At 55.9% G+C, this 12,691-nt stretch overlaps 1 protein-coding gene across 1 annotated transcript; it reads left to right on the forward strand.

Annotated features, from left to right (window-relative positions):
* Positions 1-1,814: 1,814 nt before the first annotated feature.
* On the forward strand, positions 1,815-12,488 carry RASAL3 (RAS protein activator like 3). Its single transcript, XM_055342706.1, has 18 exons — positions 1,815-1,859; positions 1,990-2,324; positions 4,359-4,489; positions 4,620-4,698; positions 4,805-4,866; positions 5,228-5,298; positions 5,856-5,973; positions 6,061-6,159; positions 6,630-7,169; positions 7,516-7,660; positions 7,918-8,062; positions 8,904-9,140; positions 9,232-9,433; positions 9,539-9,657; positions 10,472-10,865; positions 11,151-11,308; positions 11,845-11,908; positions 12,013-12,488. Exons 2-18 carry the CDS (start codon positions 2,003-2,005, stop codon positions 12,154-12,156), a joined length of 3,030 nt encoding a protein of 1,009 aa, XP_055198681.1. The 5' UTR covers positions 1,815-1,859; positions 1,990-2,002; the 3' UTR covers positions 12,157-12,488.
* The last annotated feature ends 203 nt before the right edge of the window (positions 12,489-12,691 follow it).

The following is a 12,691-nucleotide window of genomic DNA, read 5'->3' on the forward strand; positions in this document are numbered from 1 at the left end:
ACTAGCTAGAAATGTCCTGCATTGATGTTCATCATCTGTTTCCCTCATTGGACTGTGAGTTCCAAGAGGAGGGCAAGAGCCAAGCTTTTTTAGTCCCCTGTGGCTTCTCCAGCACCTAGTACATAGTAGACACTCAGGAAACATTTATTGAGTAAACAAAGGCTCCTATTATGAGCCTTCTGGAGCTAATGTTGTCATCTTGTTGTACAAATAAGGAAACCGAGGCTCACAGAGAGGAAGTGACTTGCCTGAGGTCGCAGCGAGAAAAGGACCAGCTGGTACTAGAACGCACCCCTGGTCCAGAATTCAACCAGTTCTAATGCTGACTCACTCACTTCTTAGAACAGCATTTGCTCACCTCTTTTTTACAAGTAAACACTTACTTTAGATACAACAGAGAGGGATGCCTGGGTGGCTCAGTGGTTGAGGGTCTGCCTTGGGCCTAGGGCGTGATCCTGGGGTTCCGGGGGTCGAGTCCCATATCGAGCTCCCTGCATGGAGCCTGCTCTCCCTCTGCCTGTGTCTCTGCCTCTCTCTGTGTCTCATGAATAAATAAATAAAATCTTAAAAAAAAAGGTACAATAAAGATACAGGAAAGTGCACTGAACTGTATAGCCCAATAAATTTCCACAACAGGGGATACCTGGGTAGCTCAGCACACCTGCCTTCCGCTCAGGGCGTGATCCTGGAGTCCTGGGATCAAGTCCCATATCGGGCTCCCTGGGTGGAGCCTGCTTCTCTCTCTGCCTCTCTCTCTGCCTATGTCTCTGTCTTTCTCTCTCTGAGCGTCTCTCATGAATAATAAAAATCTTTAAAAAAAATTTTCACAACAGAACACACCCATGTAACCAGCACCCACCCAGTTCAAGAAACGGGACATGTTAAATTTGTTACGTGACTTTTGCCACCATTAGAAAAAAAGGGAAAAAAAAGATCAATTTCCAGAAGTTTCCCGCATGCTCCTCTACCCTCTTCCAAAGGAAACTGACAGGGCAGCCCCAGTGGCCCAGTGGTTTAGCGCCACCCTCAGCCCAGGGCCTGATCCTGGAAACCCCGGGATCAAGTCCCTCAAGTCCCACGTCAGGCTCCCTGCATGAAGCCTGCTGCTCCCTCTGCCTGTGTCTCTGCCTCTCTCTCTCTATCTATCTATCTATCTCATGAATAAATAAAATAAAATAAAATAAAATCTTTAAAAAAAAAAGGAAACCAACATTCTGACTTGTTCCACCCAGTTTTGCCTCCTTTGCGACTTTATATAAAAGGGACCACACAGTATTTACTCTTCATTGTTTGTGACTCATCCAAGTTCAGTCCTCCAGCAGTTTGCTCGTTTCGTTGCTGCGTGGTATCCCACTGTGGAAGAGATCACAATTGATCCTTTCTAGAGTAGATGGACACTTGACTTGTCTCCAGTTTGGGGCTATTACAGAGTGTTAGTGGGCATGTCTACTGGGTGTATATCTAGCACTATAAATGCAAGGCCAGAAGAGAGGTGTATAGTCAATGTTAGGAGATCACGTCAGTTTTCCGACTTAGGTGAATTGATCTACACTCTGACCAGCAGTGGAGGAGAGCTCCAGGTGCTCTGTGTTCTCACCAGCACTTGGTCAGTTATGTACCCATTTTGCAGAGATGGCATCTGAGGCTCAGAGAGAGGAATCGCTGCCTCCCGGTCAGCAAGAGATTGTGGGTCCTGCTCTGTCACCTCCTCTCCCTCCCTCATCCTGCTACCACTGTGCCCTCCCAGCCAGCCTGTGGGGTGGGGTGGGACAGACAGGGTCACGTGGAGTTGCGTTTAGCGGGAGGAAGCCAGGCAGGGCACAGACGCTGCTGATTTTGGGGCTGGTCTACAAATCAAGGTAAGGGAGGGACTGCATGTGGCCACGGAGAGGGTTCCCTGGGGGGAGGAGCTGAGAGTGGGGAGGGGGCCAAGATGAGGACAGCACACGGGAACACACTGGGCAGCACTGTCACCCTCTTGCCCCCCAGGAGAACCGCTGCCATGGAACCACCATCACCCTGCAAGGCCTCCCAAACCCAGCCTGCAGCTTCGTCCCCGATAACCTCCTACCGCTGGCACACAGGGGGCGATGGGGAGAAAGTAGCTGGAGGGTCCCGCTGGGGCCGAATTGCAAGCTGGGGGCGGGCGCTAAGCCACCAGGAGCCCATGGTCAGCAGCCAGCCTGCCTCCCGCTCGCTGTTCCGCCGTGTCCTCTCTTCGCCCCCCAAGGAGTCACGCACAAGCCGCCTGCGGCTATCCAAGACCCTCTGGGGAAGGCATAAGAGCCCGCCGCTGGAGCCAGAGCCAGAGCCAGAAGCCCCAGGTACACGGCTCCCCCACCCAGGCTGGGAGGCCGGATGCTGGGTGTATGTCTGCCTCCGGAGCATCAGCTCTACAGACACAGGAAGTTGTGGGGAGTGCAAAAGCCCAACAGGAAGTGGCTGGGGCCCAGCTGCCCTCTTCCCTCTCACATGGAGACTAGAGGTGGGGGGAGTGGCCGGGAACCTGTGGGCTGGGGGTCCATCCTGGGGAAGGGAGAGGAAAGAGACGGAGGGTGGCACTGTCCAGACGCTAAATGGCTCTTGGCCCTAATGGGTCTCTCCTCATATCCAGCTGCTCAGGCTCATCCTCTCTGGCTTGGCCATCCACCTCAGCCACCTCTTACTCTCTTGCCCCCTGGCCTCTGTATCTTCAGTTTCTTCACCTCTTTGAACCTCAGTTTCTCCATTTAACTGATGGAGATCCTAATCCCTACCTTAAAGCATATATTATTTCATTTGCTCATATTCAATCATTCATTCATTCATTCATTTATTCATTCATTCACTCATCCAAACAGAGGTCTGTTGCACATTTACTACATGCCAGGCCTTGACGTAGGCACTAAGGACACAGCAGTGAACAAAACAGGTGAAACTGCCTACCCCACATAGTTCACTCACAGTGTAGTGGGCATGACAGACAGTAAACAAGCAAACCAAAATGACAGATGGGGCTGTTCCACAGAGAGATCTAGAGGAGAAAGGGATGCCACAAAGACTGGAGTTCAGGAATGTAGCACTAGCCCAGGGCCCAACATGTTTTAAATGATCTGTTAGCAAGTTATTTATTCCCCTGATGGGAAAACAATAGGATGGACAGGTAATCTGGAAGGGTTGATTCAACCCATCTATTCCTGTCTATTCCTGGAAGCTCATTTCTCACTGTTCATATTCCCATTTTGCAGAGGCATTCCCTTCAACCCCCTCCAGGGTGTCAGGTATTGCTCAAACCATAGTATGGAGAGAGAGTTCTCCAACAAGCAGGACTGCTCCCTCCCACCCCTCTGCTGCTCAAACACTTCCCATGGTTCCCCATTACCCCCCAGGATAAAACCTCCAGTTCTCTAACTGGCGTCCAAGATGCTGAACCACTCTCAACCTGGATCTTCCCCTCTAGCCTCTGAGCCCTCTGGGCCCTTCCTACCTTTCCTGGGCCTTGTCATCTCCAAGCCTTTGCAACCAAGCTGTTCCTGCCCTTGTCTCCTCCAGCTCTGTCAAAATCCAACCTGCTGTTCAAGATCCATTGCAAACCTACCATCTCTGGAGGCTTTCCCTGTCCCACTGCACCACCACCTCCCCCTACTCTGATCTTTTTTCTATTCCTCTCTTTTTTTAAGATTTTTATTTATTATTTATTCATGATAGACATAGAGAGAGACAGACAGACAGACAGAGACACAGGCAGAAGGAGAAGCAGGCTCCACGCAGGGAGCCCGACGTGGGACTTGATCCCGGGACTCCAGGATAGCGCCCTGGGCCAAAGGCAGGCGCCAAACTGCTGAGCCACCCAGGGGATCCCCTTTCTATTCCTCTCTTAAACGTTGAATGCTTTCCACCTTAGATTAGCTATTTATGTAAGGAACCAAGGATGCTGTCTTGTTGTTTAACCTCTTGGACCTACCTACTGTCTTGGTTAAGAGAAGAATGTTTGTGTTTGAAGCCCGGCTCAACCACTTCACAAGCTGTGTGACCCTGGGCACGCCACTCAATCTCTGTGGTTTTCAGTTTCCTCCTTGGCAAAATGGGGATTATAAAAGCCCTTGAACGGCTTTTGGAGGATTAAATGAGAGAAGGCACCAGGAGCAGTAAACACCATATAGGGCACACGTGTCTACTCCCCATGGCCTGTGGGGATAAGGGCCAGAGAGGGGTGGAAACTTGTCCAACAACAGCCTGGCAAGGCTGCTGGATGGGCTGGGGTTGGGGAGAGAGGAGACACCTGGGAGGGAACACCTGATGAACCTCTGCAAATGGAGAGGGTCCTCTGAGGGAGAGGAAAGGACTCCCAGGTCCCTGATACCAACTCCTCTACCCAGAGCCTGAGCCGGAGCCAGAGACCCCTGCCCCACAGATCCCTGAGGCCCCCACACCTGACGTACCCATCTGGAACATTGGGGCCTTCACCCTGCTTGATGGGAAGCTGGTGCTGCTTGGGGGTGAGGAGGAGGTGAGAAGGGTCACAGGGGCAAGGGGGCGGGAAGAAGAGGGTGAGAAGGAGATAGATGAGTGGGGGGAGGAGAGGATAATGGAAAGGGGCCTACCTCCCCTTTATGACTTCCCACTCTTTTGGACAACAGGGTCCTCGCCGGTCCCGGGCGGGGAGTGCTAGCTCTGAGGGCAGCATCCAGGTAGCCATGGGGAACCTCAGGGATCCAGGTAAGTGTCAGAGGTGTGGAGGGCTGGGGCATTTGGGAGGATGTCAAGGTGGAGCAGAATCCAAGACGATCCCATCCCCTCACCTTCCCACCCTGACCACCTACAGATCGGATCCCTGGAAAGACTGAGCCTGATGCTGCTGGCCCCAACCAGGTCCACAACGTTCGGGTAAGGCATCCACCCAGTGGGAGGTGGAAGGGAGAGCAAAGACTCCCAGATGCTCAGAAATGAACGGGGACTCTTACTTGGTGGTCTTGGGCAGCTCACTTTTTTGGCCCTCACAGTCTCTGGCAGTCAAATGGAACTAATGAGAGAAACCTCCCTCGGGGCTGTTTATGAGATGTCAACAGAGAATGCAGAAAAGCATAGGATGGATGCTTTAGATAAGGGAGCTATAGGTTGCCTTTATTACTACAGCAGTAGTATTGTGGTCCCCCCAAACCGACAGGCCAACCAGGACGCCTTGGGGCGGAAAGAAGCTGTGGAGGGAGAATAGGATTCTATCCAGCTGATAGCCCCCTTCCCGCAGGGATTGCTCAAGCGGCTGAAAGAGAAGAAAAAGGCCAGGTCGGAGATGGGAGCCAGTGCCTCTCGGGATGGGTAAGAGTCTCTGAGGGGCCCAAGGGGCTGGGATTACACAATCCCCCACCACTTCCACCTGCCTACCATTCCTACCTTCACCAAATACCTCCCATTGGCCTCTCTGTGTCCATGTTGAGCGATGCTGGAGTTATTGAAAGACCCTGGCCTGGGAGTGTCAGGGAAGGTACCACTGAGCTGAGAGCTGAAGGATGGATGGAAGTTCTCCAGCCCAGGAGGGGCAGGAAACGCATTCCAGGCAGGAGACAGGGACCACAAAGGCCAAAAGGCCAGATGAAGTGACAAAAACAAGGCCAGGATGACTGGAACTCAGAGAAAGGGATTAAGTGCAGGGAAATGTGGCCAAAAGGTGACAAGGGCTGTACTATATAAGGTGACACAGGTTACCATGAGGAGTTGAGTTTTTATCCTAAAAGCGAAGAGTTCAAGTCCAGTTTAGGTTCAAGTTCATCCTGACCTCTCTCCACACTTCAGGCGATAGGGTGTGGGTTGGTGGGGAGGAGGGAAGGAGGGAAGGATGACCACTTGTTCAATCGCCCCTTCCCCGGATCCCTCAGTGCTCTGGGCTCTCGGGAATCGCTGGCCACACTCTCCGAGCTGGACCTGGGTGCTGAGCGGGATGTGCGGGTCTGGCCCCTGCATCCCAGCCTCCTGGAGGAGCCTCACTGCTTCCAGGTAAATGCAGACAACTCTCCACCTTACCCCGACCCTTTGGTTCTACTCTTGGCCTCAACCACACCCCTGAATCCGCATCCCCAACAGGTAACGTGGGCAGGCGGGAGCCGCTGCTTCTCTTGTCGCTCGGCGGCTGAGAGAGACCGCTGGATCGAGGACCTTCGCCGCCACTTCCAGCCCAGACAGGTCAGTACCAGCGGTTAAATTGGACGTGGAGGCCCCGCCCACAGCGCGGGCCCCGCGCTCCCCCTCCCCACCCCGCCCCAGCAACCCAAGCCCCCGCCCGCGCCCTAACCCTGCCTCTTAGACACACCTGCCCGCTAACATTTTGCAACCACTAGGAGACCCTCCCCAGATCCCGCCTATTACCAGCCCCTGGCACACACAACCCCATCCCTTCAATTCAATCCGGGACCTAGTGGCACCCAAAGCTCCGCCTACCCGGCAAACGCCAAGTCCCCACCCCGCGGCTGCTCTTCCACCCCTTGCGCTCGGATCTCTTCGCCGGGACCCAGTAACGCTGGAGGGCTTTCACAGAACCACCTTGAGACCGCCGTGGCCCTTGTCTTCCCCCAAGGGCCCAGCGATCTCCCTGGGGGCACGGTGTCCCACGTCGAGCACCGACGCCTCCCCCCCTACCCCACTCCGGTCTGCAGGACAACGTGGAGCGGGAAGAGACGTGGTTGAGCGTGTGGGTGCACGAGGCAAAGGGGCTGCCCCGAGCGGCGGCGACAGCAGGCGTGCGCACCGAGCTGTGGCTGGACGGCGCGCTGCTGGCGCGCACAGCGCCACGGGCTGGCCCGAGCCAGCTCTTCTGGGCCGAGCGCTTCCACTTCGAGGCGCTGCCGCCGGCGCGTCGCCTGTCGTTACGGCTGCACGGAGTCGGCCCGGGAGGAGCGGCGCTAGGCCGCGTGGCGCTGACACTGGAAGAGCTGGGCGTCCCCCGCGCGCCCGCCGCGGGCCTGGAGCGCTGGTTCCCGCTGCTCGGGGCGCCAGCAGGCGCGGCGCTGCGAGCGCGGATCCGGGCGCGGCGCCTGCGTGTGCTGCCGTCCGAGCGCTACAAGGAGCTGGCGGAGTTCCTCACCTTCCACTACGCGCGCCTCTGCGGGGCGCTGGAGCCCGCGCTGTCCGCCCAGGCCAAGGAGGAGCTGGCGGCTGCCATGGTGCGAGTGCTGCAGGCCACCGGCCGGGCGCAGGTGCGGCGCTGCGACGGGGCGGACCCGAGTGACGGGAGGCTGGCTGATCTCGCGCTCCGGGGAGCGGGGGGTTTGGGGGGGTACTGGTGGCTGGGGACCCCAGTTGCAAGGAGGAGGGGCGGGGCACCACAAGGGGCGGGGCCTGAACTGAGCCTCCGAGCCCAAAGATTTAAATTTCTGCAGCGAGGGCTGGAGGTTCCAACCTCGCGAGCCTTAGCAGTGAGGACTGGGCCGAGCTGCGGTATGAGGGGGTGGGGCCTGTGTCCCAGGTGTGAGTGATAGGCCAAGGGCTCGTATACCCCGGTTCAGTCCGCTCCCCGCGCAACGTGAACTCCAATGTACCCAGGCACTGGTGACAGACCTGGGCACCGCAGAGCTGGCACGCAGTGGAGGCCGTGAGGCGCTGCTATTCCGGGAAAATACGTTAGCCACCAAGGCCATCGATGAGTACATGAAGCTGGTGGCACAAGATTACCTCCAAAAGACTCTGGGTGAGCCAGAGGGTGGATGTCCGAAGCCATCTGGGCGGGCTAGGAAACCCCATGGGGGACCTGGGAGCTCCTAGGTAACCTGGATGCCGGGAATGGGAAGTGCCTTAGAGGGTGCTGGAATCCTGGAAGCAACTGGGGGCTCCCCCAGAGATGTTAGGTATCTCCGGGGAAAACTGGAGACAGAGTTGGAGGCTGAGTGCAGTGGGCTCCAGTGGTCACTGGCCCCTGGCCCCTTGTTTGGCTGTGCTGAACTGCAGGGCAGGTCGTGCTGCGTCTCTGCGCTTCCACTGAGGACTGTGAGGTGGACCCCAGCAAGTGCCCGGCCCCAGAGCTGCCACAGCACCAGGCCAGACTGAGAAACAGTTGTGAAGAAGTCTTCCAAAACATCATCCACTCCTACAAGTGAGAATCAGGGCCCCAGCACCTGAGCCTAGCTAGCCCTACTTCTCAGCCACTGTGCTAATTACCCTGAACCTCAGTTGGAGTTGCCAGATAAAATAAAGGATGCCCAGTTAAATGGGATGCATGCAAAATTTGGGACATACTTATGCTAAAAAAATTACTCATTTTTACCTGAAATTCAAGTTTAACTGAAGTTGTTCGCTAAATCTGGTAACCCATTCCCAATGTCATGTCAGCTTGGGGTTACTGACCCCAAGCAACCTAGGACTCAATTCCTTGTCCTCTAACTATAGGTGATCCCATACCCTAATTCCTTGCCACCTGACCTCAGTTAACATAGGACCTCTGATTCCAGGTGATGCTAAACCCCCCAATTCCATGACCTTTGACCTTAAATGACCCCATACCCCAAATATCATGCAACTGATCACAAGAAACCTGGGATTCCAATTCCTTAAACTCCCACCCTAGGTTAACCTATATATCCAGTCCCATGTCACTTGGGATATCAACACCATGATTTCTGAACCTACGCAACCCTGTAACCTCAAGCCTATCCCACTTAATACTATGTTATCTGGCATGCCAATCTCATGATCCCTTATAGCTATATCCCAGGCTCATGGACTGTATCCCCTTGTGACCTTGTATCCCCCCCCAAGATTACTGAGTCCAGAATAACTATAGCATAAATCCTGATCCCAAGCATTATTATCCTCAATGTCTCTAATCCTGGAACCCATAGTGCAGGTGACTCCTGACTTCTGACCTTAAAACTTTGACATGAATATGACCTCTATATCCATACCCTCTCCTTTGACCGTTGCCTCTTCTGCCCCAGCTGGTTTCCAGCAGAGCTGGGCACTGTGTTCTCAGGCTGGCGAGAAGCATGCAAGGCACGTGGCTCTGAGGCACTGGGCCCCCGACTGGTATGTGCCTCCCTCTTCCTGAGGCTCCTGTGTCCTGCCATCCTGGCACCCAGCCTCTTTGGTCTGGCATCAGAGCACCCTGCACCTAGCCCAGCCCGCGCCCTCACGCTGATTGCCAAGGTCATCCAGAACCTCGCCAACAGTGCCCCGTAGGTGCTGGGAGGCAATGGGGGGGGGGCATGCCAGGGCAGTGAGGTTGCAGATGCCTGGTCTGACCAACCCAGTCCGACCTCTGCCCAGGTTTGGTGAGAAGGAGGCCTACATGGGCTTCATGAATAGCTTTCTGGAGGATCACGGACCAGCCATGCAACACTTCCTGGACCAAGTGGCCATGGTGGATGTGGATGCAGCACCCAGTGGCTACCAGGGCAGCAGTGACTTAGCCCTCCAGCTGGCGGTCCTGCATGCCCAGCTCTGTACCATCTTTGCTGAACTTGACCAGGTATGATGGGAGCCCAGAGCCCAGGGTTTGGGGTAGGGAGGCAAGAGGACAGGGAGCCTATAGTCCTGAGAGCTTGCTTACCATTGTCCCTGCATACATCGTCAGGCAACCTGTGACAGCCTGGAACCACTGCCCACCATCCTGCGAGCCATTGAGGAGGGCCGGCCTGTACCTGTGACTGTGCCGATGCGTCTCCCACCACCCCGAGCCCAGGTTCGCTCCAGGTAACCTACCTGCCTCAAGTGTAGCCCACTTCTGATGGGTGAGAGCATAGGCAGGACCAAAGGCAAGCACAGGGTGAGATGGGCTAGAGGTGAAGACACGATCATGACAGAGGTCAAGAACAGGGTCAGGTTGGGATTCACTGTCAGAAACAGTGTTGCATAAAGATCAGAGGCTGGAGATGGGGTCATCCAAGGGATCAGAGAGAGGTTCACGTTATAGTCAGAAGGCAGGTACTGGGTCAGATTGAGGTCCAAGGTGGGGATTGGTCATTGCAGAGGTCAGGGAGAGGTCACATGTGGGATCACACAGAGAAAGTGACATTGTGGTCAGTGATGAGGGTCAGGTTTCAGTGAAAGGTTGTAGATGGGGTCAGATCAGGGTCAGATATTAAGATGCACCATCAAGGGTCAGGAGTAGGTGCATATGGTCAGCAGAGGTCAGGCCCAGGGCCAAATGGGATCAACAGTTATAGGTAAAGTCATTCCGTCAGAGATCAGCGACCATGGTCTGTGAGGAGGCAGAGACAGGGTCAGCTTAAGGTCAGAGGTCAGGTACAAAAGGGGAGTCAGACAGGGAAGGAAGATGGTATCCCTGTGAGCAGAGGTTAAGCCCTGGTCAGATTGGACTTAGAGGTTATAAAGATGGTCATAGAGAGGACAGTATTGTCAGAAATCCAGGAGAGGGTCAGAGATCAAACTGATTCCATTAGTGACAAGGTCACACAGAAGTAAGATATTAGAAGTGGAGTCATTTCTGGCCAGGGGTCAGCTCAGAGACCAGTCAAGGATCTGAGCTCTCCCATTCCACCCCCAGCTTCTCTGCAGGGGAGAAGCCAGGCTTCCTGGCTCCCCGGGATCTCCCCAAGCACACCCCTCTCATTTCCAAGAGCCAGTCTCTACGCAGCGTTCACGGCGCAGGGAGTTGGGCGCGACAGCAGCCAGAAGAAGAGCGTCCCCCGCGGCTGCCCCGGCCAGTGCAGCGCACGCAGAGCGTCCCGGCTGGCCGCCCCGCTCGCCGCCGCCCCTCTGCAGGACCCCGGCCACGACCCAAAAGCTCGCTACGCACGGGGCCCGCTCCCCGCGGCCGGCCCTGGACCGGGGCCTCAGCATCGTTGCCTCGGAAGCCGTCAGTGCCCTGGCAGCGCCAGCTGGACCAGCCGCGGGACAGAGACCAGGCGACGACGGGCACGCACCGACCTGTGGGCAAGGTGAGGTCCAGCTCAGTTCTGCGCACGGAGAGGAATGACGGGACTGGGAAGACAGAAAAACCAGTCAGGTCTGGGTTCAAATAGCAAGTTGTCTGCGCTGTGTGACCTCGGGCCTAGTGCAACCCTCTCTGAGCCTCAGTTTGCTCCTCTGTAAAACGGGAGCGAGGTTTCCTTACCCGGCAGGGCAGTGAGAAGGCAGAGAGCAGGGGACACGGAGGTCAGGGTTTTTCGGGGAGGAGATGGGGCGGGACGACGGGTCAGGTGACAGCTGCTCCCTCCCCACAGTTGGCAGAGCTACAGTGTGAGGTGGCCGCCCTGCGCGAGGAACAGAAGGCTCTGTCCGGCCTCGTGGAGTCGCTAAGCACCCACATCCAGGCCTTGACGGAGAAGCAGGAGCAGCTTCAGCGGCAGCTTCAAGACCTGGACTCCAGGCTCCGAGAAGGGTGAGCCCCGCCCCCTCCATTAGCTCTGCCCCCGGGTGAGCCCGCTGTAATCAGATCTGCCCAGGCTCCACTTCCATTCGGGCCCTGCCTCTCAATCACAGCCAATCACTCCTGGCAAGCCACGCCCCCTTCCAGCCCCGCCCCGACACACCTGTCTCGCCCCGCCTCTTGGTCAGCTCCGCCCACCCCAGGTGGCCGGCGAGTCCTACCTTCCACGCCCGACACCTCAATCAGTCCCTCCCAAACAGGTTGGTCCCGGGTCTCTCAGTCTGGGCACACCTTCATCTTCGTCACCACCTCACCCTCGACTCACCAAGCCCCGCCCCCAAGAGTTGGTTGGTCCTTTCATCCCAGCCATTCAAGGCTCTGATTCAGCCCCGGCTACAAGTTTAAATAGGCCCCGCCCCCTAGCGTGGCAAACCCCGCCTCCAGACAAGCCCCGCCCCCAAATTCCCGGCTGTCCAACCAGGGAGGGGAGTTTCTGGAGGGGAGTTTCTCAGTCTTTGACCCTCCTCTCTTGCCCCCGATCCCCACAGGACCCCTCAGCTGGATCAAGAGCCTGGCCCTCCAAGCAGTGAGGATCACCGGCTGCGAAGTCTGGTGAGACCCCTGCCCTAGCCCTGGGGAAGATCTAGGCGGGGAGGGAACCAGGGTTGGGGTGCAACCCTCCCCTGCCTCCGAGCCCACAGCCACTGCCTCTCCAGGAGCGCCGCCTGGCTGAGATGGAGAATACTCAGGCCCAGTTGAGGAATGTGGTCCAGAACCTGCAGCTTCTTCCCAGAACGTCGGGATCCCGGAGCCAGCCCCTACCCCTCAAACCACCCTGCATCAACGGAGATACCACTTGAGCTGCCCACGCTGTTCCACGTGGTCTGGGAGCTGTCTTAAAAGACCTGTCTGATCCCTGCCTCAGCCCTACAGTGGCCTAGAGTGGAAAGTGGAGCCATATGTCAACCAGTCTGGCACTGTGAGGTTACCCAGTAAAATTTTGATTTCAGTAAAATGGATGGATTTTTTTTTTGCCCCCAAGTGTTGCCGAACAGAAAGCACCCCTCTCCCACCATTCAAGTCTCCCAAATTATCTCTTAATTAGAGGTCTCATGGAAGGGACAATATAAGGAGATTTTCACCAGCTGTGTGACCTTAGACCTTTACTCTCTTAGAGCCTCAATTTCCTCATCTGTAAAATGGATCTAAAGTTTCTTACACAGTAGAAGACCCATTGTTTAAGGTGTTCAATAAAAGGTATTTGTCATTGTTAGGGGCGGCACCTGCTTCTGAATGAAGCCCAGGCCTCAGATGAGAGCATCTTCCTAGGCCCCCAAATCCCACACCAACTCCCTCATAGCTGGAAGAGCATGGGTCTGGGAGGCAGATAAAGGA

The sequence above is a fragment of the Nyctereutes procyonoides genome, unplaced genomic scaffold (genome assembly GCF_905146905.1).
Source record: "Nyctereutes procyonoides isolate TBG_1078 unplaced genomic scaffold, NYPRO_anot_genome, whole genome shotgun sequence".
Classification (NCBI taxonomy): domain Eukaryota; kingdom Metazoa; phylum Chordata; class Mammalia; order Carnivora; family Canidae; genus Nyctereutes; species Nyctereutes procyonoides.

Excerpts from the sequence above, each read along its gene's own strand:
- RASAL3 (XM_055342706.1), top strand. The coding sequence starts at position 2,003 with ATGGAACCACCATCACCCTGCAAGGCCTCCCAAACCCAGCCTGCAGCT. Across the intron at positions 2,325-4,358 it reads GCCAGAGCCAGAAGCCCCAG|AGCCTGAGCCGGAGCCAGAG; the intron begins GTACACGGCTCC and ends TCCTCTACCCAG. Across the intron at positions 11,309-11,844 it reads GACTCCAGGCTCCGAGAAGG|GACCCCTCAGCTGGATCAAG; the intron begins GTGAGCCCCGCC and ends CGATCCCCACAG.